This window comes from Salvelinus sp. IW2-2015, linkage group LG36 (assembly GCF_002910315.2).
Source record: "Salvelinus sp. IW2-2015 linkage group LG36, ASM291031v2, whole genome shotgun sequence".
Taxonomy (NCBI): domain Eukaryota; kingdom Metazoa; phylum Chordata; class Actinopteri; order Salmoniformes; family Salmonidae; genus Salvelinus; species Salvelinus sp. IW2-2015.
The window spans coordinates 29630508-29647500 of NC_036875.1; the positions used below are offsets into that span (position 1 = coordinate 29630508).

The following is a 16993-nucleotide window of genomic DNA, read 5'->3' on the forward strand; positions in this document are numbered from 1 at the left end:
GTATTGAGATAAACTTTTGTTATTGACCAAATACTTATTTTCCACCATAATTTGCAAATAAATTCATAAAAAATCCTACAATGTGATTTTCTGGATTTTTTTTTCTTCTCATTTTGTCTGTCATAGTTGAATATGATGAAAATTACAGGCCTCTCTCATCTTTTTAAGTGGGAGAACTTGCACAATTGGTGGCTGACTAAATACTTTTTTGCCCCACTGTACATAAAGTTCATTAATTTCTAAACTGTAAAAAATATATATATGAAAATACCCTCAAATAAAGGTGACATTCTGTTCTGTCGCCTCATATGAAACATTTGATCTCAAATCCAAAATCCTGTATCATTGTATCAAATGTATCATTGTAGGTTCACTGTCCAATAAAGACAGAGGGGAGTGAAGTTGGAAACTCAAGAGGGCTTATATATTTAAAAAAACACACCTAAAAACACTAGATACAATATAAGTACAATCCCGTTTCTTTCAATCAATTAAACAAAGAACACTAATTACAATTGAACATGAACATCAGTGTACAAAAAAACGAGTTGCTCTGTTAGTCTTTTGGTTGTTGGCTATTTGTGGCAGTCTCTGGTCATTATTTTTCTGTAGAGATAATCCATCTGATTTCCCCCAGAAATTCACCCCATGTTTCAGAGTAACACATGTTTAGAATTCTCCACTTATGAGCTCTCTGGTACCTACTAACCATTGATGGTACGGTTTCCCAGGTAACAGGACTTGGCTGTAATCATTCTGTTCTCTGAATATTGATGAGCCGTTTTGAAAGGACTTGAGCGCTAAAGCAAAATATTTATCTCAACTCGAGTACATCTCTCTCAAATGACATATTCTAATGAATAGAACTACAGAACCAGGAACATTGGACAAACATGCAAACATACTGTATTTGCAGTACATTTTATTGAGATACATTACTTCAGAACAGGAATCAAGTATTCGACATGGGTTCATCTGAAGTAAGCTCATTATTTGTATCAAAAGGCCCACACAGACGGAACATGCTCACAACACATTACTACACACACAGCTTCACTCTCTCACCAACACAGAAATCAAAAAACATGTGGACACCATTGCAGGTACACCATTAAAGACACATCAGTTCTTTCATCTAGTTGTAATGACTAGCCCTGGCCTGGACAGAGGCAGCTGGTGAGTGTTGTAGTGTGTGAATGAGGGGCAGGTAGGAAGTAGACTGGCCTCCAGAATCAAGTTTCCAGCAACCAAGCGGGATAGTTATTACTTCCTGAAGGAGCCTAACCTCTGACCTGTCACCCCTCCACGGGCCTTGAAGACCACCCTGTCATGTTGCTGATCACAGACTAGACAGACCCAGCCGCAGTGATGAGTGTTCTAGTGTGAGACTGTGAACGAGGGTCGGGCAAACAGGCCTTGGCGTAGGCCTTTTTGCTGAAGGCTGGCCTCCAGCTTCTAACCTCCAGGCAAACAGTAATGACCTCCTTAAGGGCCTAACCTCTAACCTGTAACCTCTAACCTGTCCCCTCCAAGGGTCTGGAAGACTAGGCCGACTGGTGAACTGGTCCTGGTAGAGGCTGCGATGGCTCTTCCGAAGAGTTACTATGCTGTTGTACCCAAAGCTAATACCATGATTGCGTGCAAATTGTTGTGGCAATAACTCACTGTAAATAAATGAATCTGAGCAGTAGAGTCATGCTTCAGAGCACAATCTAGCCTGTAAGTTTATGCTTGAAGACTTTTATTTTAGCTCTATCACATTGAGTTCAGATCTATAAAAGGTTCATGACAACACAGTTGTGTTTGTTCTGATAAGAAATGCATCAAAAAGTGTTATTGGAAAAGAGAGTGCCCTGTGTTCCTGTTCTTCTGGTCTGCTGTTGTTCCTGGTAAGGCTTTGTAAACGTTCGCTCCAAATAAATCACTGCTATGAACTGGGAGGCCAGTTTCAAATGTCTAGTTGGGTCTCGCATGTGTTTCTCATCAAGGTCTTTATTATGGGTTAGCAGAATGACCATGTTTGAGTATGTAGCAAGGTAAAAAAATAAGCTTTTCGCTTCCAACAATACACATTCTCATTGTAACAAGTCATTTAGATAGGCAGCTCAGTTGGTAGAGCAGGGCGCTTGCATCGTCAGTATAGTGGAATCGATTCCCAAGGCCACCCATACGTAGAATGCACGCATGAATGTAATCGTTTTGGATAAAAGCGTCTGCTAAATGGAATATATTATTGTTATGTTGTACAAGTTCTAACTGATGCAGTAATAATGTGGTGAGCGTCTCGGGTGTCATACATTGAGTCATGTGTAATAAAACAATCCAATGAAAGTCAATCCTGTTTAGGTCATTTCTTCCTGGGAAAAGGGATTTTTATCCTTTATTGTTTCATGACGTCAGCCATAGTATTCTACCCAGTAATTTTCATGTGTTGTGGTGTTAGATTCAAGTGAATTAAACTACAGAATGTGTGGACATTAGTGATTTATGGTGTGTGTAGAAGGCCATAGTGTAGAAGGCCGTACTGAAGACGTTTCATTTTGACAATGAGAAGCGCACGGCATGAAGTTGGACAAGACGTTTCAGATGATTTACAACACTTTGACATCACATGAGCTACAGTATGCACAAGTTACTGATTGTGTGATGCTGTTGTTTATTGGTTTCTTGGTCTTCGGGTTGATATGATAACTTTCATGATATTATAGGATTTTGCCTTTCATAATGTTGGGGGACAGTTGCCAATGATATAATAAATTGACAGCAGACGGGCAATTCCACAATAATGGAATGGCGCTGAGGCTCAGATTTTTCACTTAAAATGTATGCCAAACAAAAAGTATTGATTTCAGAGTTTTAATGCACAAGGACTACTTTTAAAAATGTACACAGAACATTTTACAAAAACATATTTACAGGGAGAACTGTGCAGATGCAAAGTTTGGTAACAGAATTTTTGTCAAATCTTTTTGTGCCCACGTTGTGTCCACGTTTTCCAAAAACTGTTAAATATCTGCGCAGTATTAAGATTCGACTGGACCAAATCTGAACAAATCATAGACGTCTATGTTTCACAAATAGAGTACAGTACAGTACAGTATTGTTTAGTATAGTAGTGTACAGTACAGTAGAGTTATGTTCAGTACAGTACAGTAGTGTTTAGTATAGTAGTGTACAGTACAGTAGAGTTATGTTCAGTACAGTACAGTAGAGTTTAGTACAGTAGTGTACAGTACAGTAGAGTTTAGTACAGTAGTGTACAGTATAGTTTAATACAGTACAGTACAGTCGAGTTTAGTACAGTATTGTACAGTACAGCATAGTAGAGTTTAGTACAGTAGTGTACAGTACAGTACAGTAGAGTTTAGTACAGTAGTGTACAGTACAGTACAGCAGAGTTTAGTACAGTAGTGTACAGTACCGTATAGTTATGTTCAGTACAGTACAGTAGAGTTTAGTACAGTAGTGTTACATACAGTACAGTAGAGTTTAGTACAGTAGTGTACAGTACAGTACAGTAGAGTATAGTCGAGTTATGTTCAGTACAGTACAGTACAGTTTAGTACAGTAGTGTACAGTACAGTAGAGTACAGTATAGTTATGTTCAGTACAGTAGAGTTATGTTCAGTACAGTTAGAGTTTATGTCAGTACAGTAGTGTTATGTTCAGTACAGTAGAGTTATGTTCAGTACAGTAGTGTACAGTACAGTAGAGTTATGTTCCGTACAGTACAGTACAGTTTAGTACAGTAGTGTACAGTACAGTATAGTTATGTTCAGTACAGTACAGTATAGTTATGTTCAGTACAGTAGTGTACAGTACAGTAGAGTACAGTATCATCAAACAAATCAAATTTATTTATATAGCCTTACATCAAGCTGATATCTCAAATGCTGTACGAACCCAGCCTAAAACCCCAAACAGCAAGCAATGCAGGTGTAGAAGCACGGTGGCTAGGAAAAACTCCCTAGAAAGGCCAAAACCTAGGAAGAAACCTAGAGAGGAACCAGGCTATGAGGGGTGGCCAGTCCTCTTCTGGCTGTGACGGGTGGAGATTATAACAGAACATGGCCAAGAGTTATGTTCAGTACAGTACAGTAGAGTTTAGTACAGTAGTGTACAGTACAGGAGAGTACAGTACAGTAGTGTTATGTTCAGTACAGTAGTGTACAGTACAGTATAGTTATGTTCAGTACAGTACAGTAGAGTTATGTTCAGTACAATAGTGTATAGTACAGTATAGTTATGTTCAGTACAGTAGAGTTTAGTACGGTAGTGTACAGTACAGTACAGTAGAGTAGAGTAGAGTTATGTTCAAGTCAGTACAGTAGAGTTATGTTCAGTACATTAGTGTACAGTACAGTCGAGTACAGTACAGTATAGTTATGTTCAGTACAGTACAGTATAGTTGAGTACAGTAGTGTACAGTACAGTATAGTTTAGTACAGTGGTGTACAGTACAGTACAGTAGAGTAGAGTTATGTTCAGTACAGTACAGCATTGCTTGCTCTTTTGGGTTTTAGGCCGGGTTTCTGTATAAACACTTTGTGACATCTGCTGATGTAAAAAGGGCTTTGTAAATACATTCTATTGATTGATTGAGTACAATACAGTACATTATGGTTTGTAACTACTATGATTTCTCCTTGGTGCCAATTCAATTGCAGTAGTTACAATCAAATTGTAATAATTCAAAATTGAAATGAGTAAAAACACTATAACTAATGAATAGGTCATAGGTCTACCTTTACTTGTTACTTCTATGAACGTTCATTATCATCCCTCCTCATGAGGGAGAGAAATATGAAAATATCTTATAGATATGTGGGTTTTTGGTAATGGAATTTCAAGGCATAAGGGAATATTTCTTTAACTTACAGAAGACAGAAACATTTATCCAGAAGTAAATATAATATTATGTTGATAATAGTCTGCAGGGTTCATTACTTCAACGTGATCGTGTTTTGATGTATTTCTAATTTCCTTTGAAGACTTGTTCTGCCAGATGTTTTCTAAGACCCCTTTTCCATCTGTTTGACCAGGAATCAAGGCCTTTTTCTCAACATTTTTGGGGTGGAAATTGGTTGAAAAATGTATATATATGCCATAATAAATAAAAAAACATTGACTCTTATCTTTCATTTGACCCCCAATTTGACATGCTCCTATTTACTTCACATGTTGGTGCTCATGGGTCCTTTTACATGGAAATGACCTGGTGCTCATGGGTCCTTTTACATGGAAATGACCTGGTGCTCATGGGTCCTTTTACATGGANTGGTGCTCATGGGTCCTTTTACATGGAAATGACCTGGTGCTCATGGGTCCTTTTACATGGAAATGACCTGGTGCTCATGGGTCCTTTTACATGGAAATTACCTGGTGCTCATGGGTCCTTTTACATGGAAATGACCAAACACACAAATCAAATTATGAACAACTCAATTCCAAACAATTGAATTCCGATCAGCTCTGGAAAAATCTAAACATGTAAGATTTAGAGATTCTAACCATGTGTCTCCCATGACAACACGATCATGAGACAGGTTATATTTGACAGTATAGTTTGCAGTATTACATTACATCTCTATATATTATATAAATACAAAACCCTCAGTAGAGCTTCATCTCCATGTTAAACGTTCGTTTCATCCCAGTGATCTCCTGCATAGCTTTATTAAATCAAAATGTCTCTTGATGGATGATATATTTCTATGAAATTAGCTGGAAGAGTATCCCTGCTGTGTCAGCGCAGGTCGGTATTTTACGTTCTCTTGGCATCGAACACAATATGATTTAGTATGAAGGGAAATTTGAAGCAATAGCTTGATGTTTATTTTATATATTTATTTTTAAATGTTGTTCATTTTGAATCTCTGACAAGAACATGAGCACCTATTTGAGGTTAGTGTGTGTGTACGTGTGTCAGCACTCAGAAGCCTGCACTTGTGGATTTCTGAGATGGACTCACTCATCTCACATGCTATTAAATCTCTACTGAGATTAACTCTTGTATACAGACACACACATGCACGCACATGCACACACACACATAAAACATGCATAATATGGAGGGAAGATGAAGAGAAAAGAGCTTTGAATTCTGTGTCGATTATCTACAGTAGTGCAGAGCTGGTTAATATCATTCTTTATTTTGGTCTGGATCCATAGGCTTCTATGGGCATGAAGCTTTTATATTGTATATACAGAGTATGAAAGCCTGAAGTGAACTGTCAATAACCTTATTTTCCTTTGAAATATACAAAGTAGATATACACAGATATGACTACGATACCAATGAACTGCCTTGCATCAGGTATGATCTGTTTCTGGGATCAAGCCCCAGTCCCAGCCATAGAAGTATTCTCCTAGCTCCATTCCCTCTGCCCCAACATAATGTACTGCATCATTCCTCCAGCCAGCCTACCTTCCAGGCTGACTCACACCCCAGCACACACACACTCCACATCTTACCACAGCCTATGAGCACGTAGAGACGTCTTTCTGCTTCATTTAAGACATGATGAGTTACTTTCCACTATTCTCTGCCACAGCGCTCACAACAGCCACAGTGTACAGTGTATTTTCCTCGTGTGTGTTATGTATGGTCCTAGTGCTATGAATATAATATTTTTATTTTTTATTTAACCTTTATTTAACTAGGCAAGTCAGTTAAGAACAAATTCTTATTTGCAAGGACGGCCTACCGGGGAACAGTGGGTTAACTGCCTGTCAGCTCAGGGATTCTATCCAGCAACCTTTCGGTTACTGGCCGAACACTCTAACCACGCACTAACCTGCCGCAACTACATCATACTGCCCTCATCTGAAAATGTGTTAATATTTCTCTTTCTCTGTTTTTCTCTTTTCCCTACTCTTTCTTTCTCTTTCTCTCTCCCTCTCTCTTTCCATTGTTCTGTCCCTTTCTCTCTCTCCTCTCTCTCCATCCCTCTCTCCCCCCGCTCTCTCTCTATCTAACTATTTCTCCGTCTCCAAAGGAAGTTCATGCCATAGCAACACACTGCCTGCGCTGGTGCGGAATCAGTCTCTGATGATGCAGTCCACTTTGGATATGAAACCCTTTATGCCCTTCCACCAAGTGGACACCTCCTCTAGTGTGGGACTCTTCCCTAATTTTAACATGGTAAGAAATTGCTGCTTTCATCTCTTGTTAGTTATGCTTTCCCGAGCCAGAACACCCCATAGGGCAGTAACCTATCTCCTTTTTCTGTAGTGTGAGGCAGATTGATGAACAGGTACAGCCACTGGACTGGACGCTAGTCCTTTCATCTCTTGTATTTGTAGTTTATTGTCACTATTATTGATCTTAAATTTCAGTATTGTTTCATTGCCAGAATCCTACTGTCTTTCTTTTCCTGAATCATGAATTCTAAATGGCTTAGGAGATTCTTCCTTTTCCCTTCACAAAGAATCTTAATGGCAAATGCACAGAGAAAGAGAGAGAGCGAGAACACTGCAGTCCCACCATCAAGGCATCGATTCCAACCCTCCAAAACTGAGAGGTGGAAACAAAATCTATTCTTGCTTTTATCTTGCCAAAAACACATCTCATGCTGATAGTTGATGTGGCAGGTGTAAAAATGTCATGACCTGAAAAATCGACTGAGAGAGTTAGTCAAAGAGTTTCTATGCTTGTTTAACTCTGTGTTGGCCGGGCTGTATGCTCCAACCATAGAATGACTAAAACAGACATTTCCATCCAACGTTTTGTGATGGGTGGACCGTTCTATTTACATTTTATTTCTATGTCTCCTCCAACCTGCAGAGTCAGACAGAACAGTGTCCTGTTAAAAGGGACTGAGAGGTAGGCAGCAACAGGAGGACTCACCTGCTCATGTCTGTGTGACTGTGATTCCCAGGCCTGCCATGGTCCGATGTGACAACACTCTTTGGAACAGTTAGTGAGAGCCTTGCCTGTAGTCACGGCAACCTGTCAGGAACACTCTGCCTCACAGCGCTAGTCTCCAGCTCAGACCTGGGTTCAAACACTACTCTAAATAATTTCAAATACTCTGTCTGTGCTTGACTGAGGTTGCCTGTTTCCATAGATCCAATAGAAAAACCTGAAACATCCAAACCCAGTCAACCTGGCACTCCAGTCAAGGCTAGGGAAAATGCTCAATAGTATTTGAAAGATTTCAAATAGTAATTGAACCCAGGTCTGCTCCAGCTTAGCTCAGCTGAGTCCAGTGTGATTCCATTGGCTGAGACAAAGACACATCTAAACCAGACATAGTGGCTCTACTGCTGTCGTTGACTATTAAGTGGTAGTGTACTAAGTTCCTGTTGGTGAGAGTGATGTTGATTATATACACTGTGACTGTAATGATGACACCAACATTAAATATTGTCCAAAAGTTCATCTGGGGACATTTCTTTTTGAAGATATTTTGAAGAATATACTCATTGCAGAATTACAGTTTTTACATTTACATTTGAGTCATTTAGCAGATGCTCTAGAGTGACTTACAGTTAGTGCATTCATCTTAAAATAGCTAGGTGGGACAGCCACATATCACAGTCATAGTAAGTACATTTCCTCAATAAATGAAGTCAGAGAGACCAGAGGTGTTGGTGTGTAGGGTTTGAGCATAGCCTAAAGGTAGGGAAGAGCAGTTCCTCTTACTGCTCCGTAGGTAAGCACCATGGTCCTGTAGTGGATGTGAGCTTCGACTGGAAGCCAGTGGAGTGTGTGGAAGTGCAGGGTGACGTGGGAGAACTTGGGAAGGTTGAACACCAGGAGGGTTGCAGCGTTCTGGGTAAGTTGCAGGGGTTTGATGGCACATGCAGGGAGCCCAGACAACAGGGAGTTGCAGTAGTCCAGACGGGAGATGACAAGTGCCTGGACTAGGAGCTACGCCTCTTCCTGTATGAGGTAGGGTTGTACTCTATGCAAGAGCAAGTCACTGCTTTGTTGTCTAGGGTCATGCCAAGGTTCTTTGCCCTCTGGGAGGGGGACACAGTGGAATTGTCAACTGTGATGGAAAGGTCTTAGAGCAGGCAGGTCTTCCCCAAATGGCAACCTGGTCCCTATTTCCTATATAGTGCATTACTTTTGACCAGGGCCTCACTGTATAGGGAACAGGATGCATCCATCATCCTTCTGTTTTGTATTTTACCTTTATTTAACTAGGCAAGTCAGTTAAGAACAAATTCTTATTTTAAATGACAGCCTAGGAACAGTGGGTTAACTGCCTTGTTCAGAGGCAGAATGGCAGATTTTTACCTTGTCAGTTCGGGGGTTCGATCTCGCAACCTTTCGGTTACTAGTCCAACACTCTAACCACTATGCTACCTGCCGCCCCACACACTAATGTTTGTCATTAGCTTTACTTCACTGCTTTACTGTAGCAAGATAGCTATTTACAGTACAGTGCTGTGTTGGCGGTAGCCTACTCTGTGTAAAAATAAGTTATTTGACTTGGCAAGCACGAGCTCTAAGGGTAGATGACAGGTTTTCAACATTTCCCACAGTGTAATGAATAATGCACAATACACAGTGACAGAACAGAAACAGAATTTAGAATAAGTTTGGTTTATTCTATTGAGGTTCTACAGTTTGTTTATTTGTGTGCAAACAATGGAAATACACTAGAAAAAAACAGCAGTGACAACAAAACAACAATTTGCTCCAAAGCTTGACCCTTGACATTAGAATCCTATCTAGTCTCACTGAGGAGCTTTTCTGTATTCTCCCTTTCAGAAACATGACTACTACAATCAAGATTCCCTCTTAAAAGTACTACAGCACTAGCTTGGTCCCAGTTCGGTATGTGCTGTCTTGCCACTCCTATGGTCAATGTCACAACAAACACAAGGACATAGGGATTGCCAAGACAGTATATACAGATCTGGGACCAGGCTACTACATCACAGAATCAAAAGGCTTTTCCTGTTCAGGCATTTCACTCTAAGTCTGCATTCCAAATGGCACCCTATTCCCTATGTAGTGCATTGGGCTCTGGTCAAAAGTAGTGCACTATATATGGAATAAGGTGCCATTTGGGAAACAGGCTGTTATTAGCAAAATGGGATTTAACAGGTTCCAAACGACCACCCCTCATCACTGTCAAACGCTCCCTAAAACATTTCTGCGAGCAGGCCTTTCTAATCGAACTGGTCTGTGTATCCTGGAAGGATATTGACCTCATCCCGTCAGTCGAGGATGCCTGGTTGTTCTTTAAAAGTAATTTCCTCACAATCTTAAATAAGCATGCCACTTTCAAAAAATGTAGAACTAAGAACAGATATAGCCCTTGGTTCACTCCAGACTTTACTGCCCTTGACCAGCACAAAAACATCCTGTGGCGGACTGCAATAGCATCGAATAGTCCTCGCGATATGCAACTGTTCAGAGAAGTCAGGAACCAATACACGCAGACAGTCAGGAAAGCAAAGGCTAGCTTTTTCAAACAGAAATTTGCATCCTGTAGCTCTAACTCCAAAAAGCTTTGTGACACTGTAAAGTCCATGGAGAATAAGAGCACCTCCTCCCAGCTGCCCACTGCACTGAGGTTAGGTAACACGGTCACCACCGATAAATCCATGATAATCGAAAATTTCAATAAGCATTACTCTACGGCTGGCCATGCTTTCCTCCTGGCTACCTGTTACGAGAATTTTGTTCTCAGTTGTTCATAATACCCAATTGAATTAATTACTCAGCCTGAAACCCAGAATTTGTAAGAAACAGGTTGAAATGAATCAGACGGAGGCCCAGCCACAATAGTCAGAACATGTATTTACGAGAGCGCTCTGCCTATCATTTCCTGTACATTGGTTTATATACCTCTCATTTCGTGTCCCTCCTCCTCTAATACAATGACAATATAGTTCACAAGTCCTTCTCATACATTGCCTGCCACCTGTTATACAATCTACTACAAGCTCAAGGTTTCTCCCCTCCCTGGGTGGGGAGACTTCCTTCCCTGTTATCAGTTCCACAGTGGTCACAAGTTGTCTGCCACAGTTCCTTGCCTACTAACAGTCCCTCTTTCTTATGGACAAACATTCTTCATCAGACAGGATATAATTCTGTTAGTTATATTTCTAGTTAAATGTATACATAATTTAGTCCTTATTCATAAAAATCCCATAACACTACCCCAACCCCGGCCAACAGCTCCGCCCCCCCGCAGCTACTTGCCCGAGCCTCCCCAGCTTCTCCTTCACCCAAATCCAGATAGCAGATGTTCTGAAAGAGCTGCAAAACCTGAACACGTACAAATCAGCTGGGCTAGACAATCTGGACACTCTCTTTCTAAAACTATCCGCCGCCATTGTTGCAACCCCTATTACCAGCCTGTTCAACCTCTCTTTTGTATCGTCCGAGATCCCTAAAGATTGGAAAGCTGCCGCGGTCATCCCCCTCTTCAAAGGGGGTGACACTCTAGACCCAAACTGTTATAGACCTATATCCATCCTGCCCTGCCTCTCTAAAGTCTTCAAAAGCCAAGTTAAAAAACAGATCACTGACCATTTCGAATCCCACCAAACGTTCTCCGCTGTGCAATCCGGTTTCCGAGCTGGTCACGGCTGCACCTCAGCCACGCTCAAGGTACTAAATGATATCATAACCACCATCGATAAAAGACAGTACTGTGCAGCCATCTTCATCGACCTGGCCAAGGCTTTCGACTCTGTCAATCACCGTATTCTTATAGGCAGACTCAATAGTCTTGGTTTCTCAAATGACTGCCTCGCCTGGTTCACCAACTACTTCGCAGACAGAGTTCAGTGTGTCAAATCGTAGGGCCTGTTGTCCGCATCTCTGGCAGTCTCTATGGGGGTACCACAGGGTTCAATTCTCGGGCCGACTCTTTTCTCTGTATATATCAATGATGTCGCTCTTGCTGCTGGTGATTCACTGATCCACCTCTACGCAGACGACACCATTCTGTATACATCTGGCCCTTCTTTGGACCTCCAAACAAGCTTCAATGCCATACAACACTCCTTCCATGGCCTCCAACTGCTCTTAAACGCTAGTAAAACCGAATGCATGCTTTTCAACCGTTCGCTGCCTGCACCCGCCCGCCCGACTAGCATCACTACCCTGGACGGTTCTGACCAAGAATATGTGGACAACTACAAATACCTAGGTGTCTGGCTAGACTGTAAACTCTCCTTCCAGACTCATATTAAACATCTCCAATCCAAAATCAAATCTAGAATCGCCTTTCTATTTCGCAACAAATCCTCCTTCACTCACGCCGCCAAACTTACACTAGTAAAACTGACTATCCTACCGATCCTCGAATTCGGCGATGTCATCTACAAAATAGCTTCCAATAACTCTACTCAGCAAACTGGATGCAGTCTATCACAGTGCCATCCGTTTTGTTACCAAAGCCCCTTATACCACCCACCACTGCGACCTGTATGCTCTAGTCGGCTGGCCCTCGCTACATATTCGTTGCCAGACCCACTGGCTCCAAGTCATCTATAAGTCTATGCTAGGTAAAGTTCCACCTTATCTCAGCTCACTGGTCACGATAACAACACCCACCCATAGCACGTGCTCCAGCAGGTATATCTCACTGGTCATCCCTAAAACCAACACATACTTTGGCTGCCTTTCCTTCCAGTTCTCTGCTACCAGTGACTGGAACGAATTGCAAAAATCGCTGAAACTTATATTTCCCTCACTATCTTTGGGTGGGTTATTTACAGATGGACTATGTACAGCTGCAGCGATCGGTTAGCTGCTTAGATAGCTGATGTTTAATCTACCTACCTCATCCCCATATTGTTTTTATTTACTTTTCTGCTCTTTTGCACACCAGTATCTCTACTTGCACATCATCATCTGCTCATTTATCACTCCAGTGTTAATCTGATAAATTGTAATTACCTCGCTACTATGGCCTATTTATTGCCTACCTCCTCCCCATTTGCACACACTGTATATATACTTTCTTTTTTTCTATTATGTTATTGACTGTACGCTTGTTTATTCCATGTGTAACTCTGTGGTGTTGTTTGTGTCGCACTGCTTTGCTTTATCTTGGCCAGGTCGCAGTTGTAAATGAGAACTTGTTCTCAACTGGCTACCTGGTTAAATAAATGTGAAAGAAAATACTAGCTCTGTAACATGAATGCTTAAATACAGGAACTGTATCAAGTGCTGCATGCAGTAGCCTGATCCTAGATCTGTTTGTGCTATCTTACCAACTCCTTCAAGGAGTTGAAAAGTGATATCCCAAGTATAAATACACTAAAGTACACAAACTAAATTGCAAAAAATATGTTTTGAGCAAAATGTGTATTTTATTAATCTTTCTGTGCATTCTCGACCTCACCCAGACAGAGCTTCCACAACTGGAAGACATTATGTCATTGGCCATAACCCAACCCCTGTAGGTTAGGTTACCTGGATGTAGAGTTGCCTACCGTTATTGGTAATCCAGTAGCATTGTTTTGGAGAAAGTCACAGTACAGCCAAACCGGATGCAAGACATCCAAGCCAACTTTTTCTTTATCTTTCCAACAAGTCCAGAATGCCGGCGAAGATGGTTGGAATTTGCTGGGAAAGACGAGTCGCACCTTTTCAAAGTAGTCGCCTGTGCCATGCTCATTTTACCAAGGAGAGCTTCTCAACTGCAGGAATGGTGAAGCCCAACATGCAGAAAATGTATAGGCTGACAGAAGTAGACAAATCCTTATACTCTAATGTTAGTGAAGGATCAGATAGTACTTTTCATATGGATGAAACCATCACAGACGCTGAGGATGGACAAGAACGGTAGACTAGCTCACCCTTGCTGTTGTAATGACTAATAACTTGCCCTTGTATAAATGTTTCGCCCTGGTAATCTAAAAGCTGTTTTGGATACTTAGCTTGTTTTCGCTTTGTCATTATGGGATATTGTGTGTAGATTGATGAGGGGAAAAAATGATTTAATACATTTTAGAATAACGCTGTAATGTAACAAAATGTGGAAAAGGAGAAGGGGTCTAAATACTTTCCGAATGCACTGCATATCTTTAAAAAACGGCGCGGTAGAAAGGACTATCAACACATACTGACCAGCTCATGTTATAGACAGAAGCAGGCTACATGGCAGACCAATCCAAACTCATCTCCCGACATGTCTATTTTTTTAAATAAAAAATAAAAGGTTTACGTTCAAATGCTTCTCCTGTGAAGTAGAGACGTGCGAATTCTCTCTCCAGATCTTCCAAGGGAAGCGAATCTGCATCGGGGATGTAGTCAGACACAAAGCTGCTTTCTCTGCAGAGACGTCTGTGTAGCACATTTTTCAAACGGTGATGTATGCGTGTTGTTGACAGAACTAGTATAAGCCAGCACATGAACACGCCCACTTTTGCAACGTAATGCCTGCCCTTCGACCTTACGCCTGCCCAAATGTGAAAGTGAAAGTAAATCACGTGATACTGTAAACGAGGTGAAATGAGACTGGAGGCCGTATTGAAACATGACAATGACCATTAAGAGTTGACAAGACAGCAAAAACAGATCTAGGATCAGGTGTAGAGTACAACGCAACATGTCAAGTGTTGGTCACATGTTTCATGAGGTGAAATAAAAGATCCCAGAAATCTTCCATACGCATAAAAAGCTTATTTCTCTAAAATGTTGTGCACAAATTTGTTTACTTACCTGTTAGTGAGCATTTCTCCTTTGCCAAGATAATCCATCCCCCTGACAGGTGTGGCAAACCAAGGAGCTGATTAAACAGCATGATCATTACACAGGTGCACCTTGTCTTGGAGACAATAAAAGGCCACTCTCAAATGTGCAGTTTTGTCACACAACGCCACAAATGTCTCAAGTTTTGAGGGAACGTACATTTGACATGCTGACTGCAGGAATGTCCAACAGAGCTGTTGCAAGATGATGTGCCTAGAAAAGCCAAAACCTAGGAAGAAACCTAGAGAGGAACAAGGCTATGTGGGGTGGCCAGTCCTCTTCTGGCTGTGCCGGGTGGAGATGACCACTGGCACACTGGAGAAGAGTGCTCTTTACGCATGAATATCGGTTTCAACTGTACTGTATGGCGTCGTGTGGGTGAGAAGTTTTCTGATGTCAACGTTGTGAACAGAGTGCCCCATGGTGGCATTGGGGTTATGGTTGGGGTCATTGGGGTTATGGGTTATGGTATGTGTATTTGTATTTGTATTTATTACGGATCCCCATTAGCTGCCAAAGCAGCAGCTACTCTTCCTGGGGTCCAGCAAAGTTAAGGCAATTATACATTTTAAAAACAATACAATACATTCATAACAGATTTCACATCATATTACGTGTGTGCCCTCAGGCCTCTATTCTACTACCACATATCTATAACACAAAATCCATGTGTACATGTGTGTATGTTATTTTGTGTTTGTATGCATGTGTCTATGTTTGTGTTGCTTCACAGTTCCCGCTGTTCCATAAGGTGTATTTTTATCTGTTTTTTAAATCTATTTTTACTGCTGGCATGAGTTACTTGATGTGGAATAGACTTGATGTGGAATAGAGTTCCGTGTAGTCATGGCTCTATGTAGTACTGTGTGCCTCCCATAGTCTGTTCTGGACTTGGGGACTGTGTGGAGACTTCTGGTGGCATGTCTTGTGGGGTATGCATGGGTGTCTGTGCTGTGTGCCAGTAGTTTAGACAGACAGCTCGGTGCATTCAACATGTCAATACCTCTCACAAATACAAGTAGTGATGAAGTCAATCTCTCCTCCACGTTGAGCCAGGAGAGATTCACATGCATATTATTAATGCTAGCTCTCTGTGTACATCCAAGGGCCAGCCGTGCTAACCTGTTCTGAGACAATTGCAATTTTCCTAAGTCCCTCTTTGTGGCACCTGACCACACGACTGAACAGTCCAGGTGCGACAAAACTAGGGCCTGTAGGACCTGCCTTGTTGATAGTGCTTTTATGAATGCAGAGCAACACTTTATTATAGACAGACTTCTCCCCATCCTAGCGACTGTTGTATCAATATGTTTTGACTGTGACAGTTTACAATCCAGGGTTACTCAAAGTAATTTAGTCTCCTCAACATGCTCAATTTACACATTATTCATTACAAAAGAGAACCTTAGTGGAGGTTTAGGGTTTAGTGAATGATTTGTCTCAAATACAATGCTTTTCGTTTTTGTAATATTTAGGACTAACTTATTCCTTGCCACCAATTCTGAAACTAACTGCAGCTCTTTGTGAAGTTTTGCTGTCATTTCAGTCGCTGTGGTAGCTGACGTGTATAGTGTTGAGTCATCTGCATACATAGACACACTGGCTTTACTCAAAGCCAGTGGCATGTCATTAGTAAAGATTGAAAAAAGTAAGGGGCTTAGACAGCTGCCCTGGGGAATTCCTGATTCTACCTGGATTTTGTTGGAGAGGCTTCCATTGAAGAACACCCTCTGTGTTCTGTTAGACTTTATCCAAAATATAGCAGGGGTGTAAAGCCATAACACATACGCTTTTGCAGCAACAGACTATGATCGATAATGTCAAAAGCCTCACTGAAGTCTAACAAAACAGCCCCCACAATCTTTTTATCACCAATTTCTCTCAGCCAATCATCAGTCATTTTATATAAGTGCTGTGCTTTCCATCCACATTGCCAGACCCCAGTGGCTTGTCATTGTTGATAAAGAATTAGTAAAGATATGATCAATACATGTTCATGATTTCATTCATGTACTGTTTGTAACTACCCTTGTAGTTTGATTCATATCCTGAACCAGGTTGCAGGCATTAGTTACAGTTTGAAGCTTTCTCTTGAGTGGGCAGCCTGATGAAAACCAGTCAATATTTAAATCACCCAGAAAGTATACCTCTCTTTTGATATCACATACATTATCAAGCATTTCACACGTTATCCAGATACTGACTGTTAGCACTTGGTGGTCTATAGCAGCGTCCCACCAGTATGGACAGGCATAAGCTACGGACAACAAACACAATTCATTTTATTGATGGCAATTTGAATGCACAAAGATACCAGGA

The 16993-nt window shown here is 41.2% G+C and overlaps 1 protein-coding gene across 1 annotated transcript in view; it reads left to right on the forward strand.

Annotated features, from left to right (window-relative positions):
* LOC111959945 (zinc finger protein 385B-like) overlaps window positions 1-16993 on the forward strand; it is a 192039-nt gene that overhangs the window by 127805 nt on the left and 47241 nt on the right. The window contains 1 exon segment of the mRNA XM_070437586.1: window positions 6999-7144. Coding sequence (XP_070293687.1) covers window positions 6999-7144 — 146 coding nt within the window.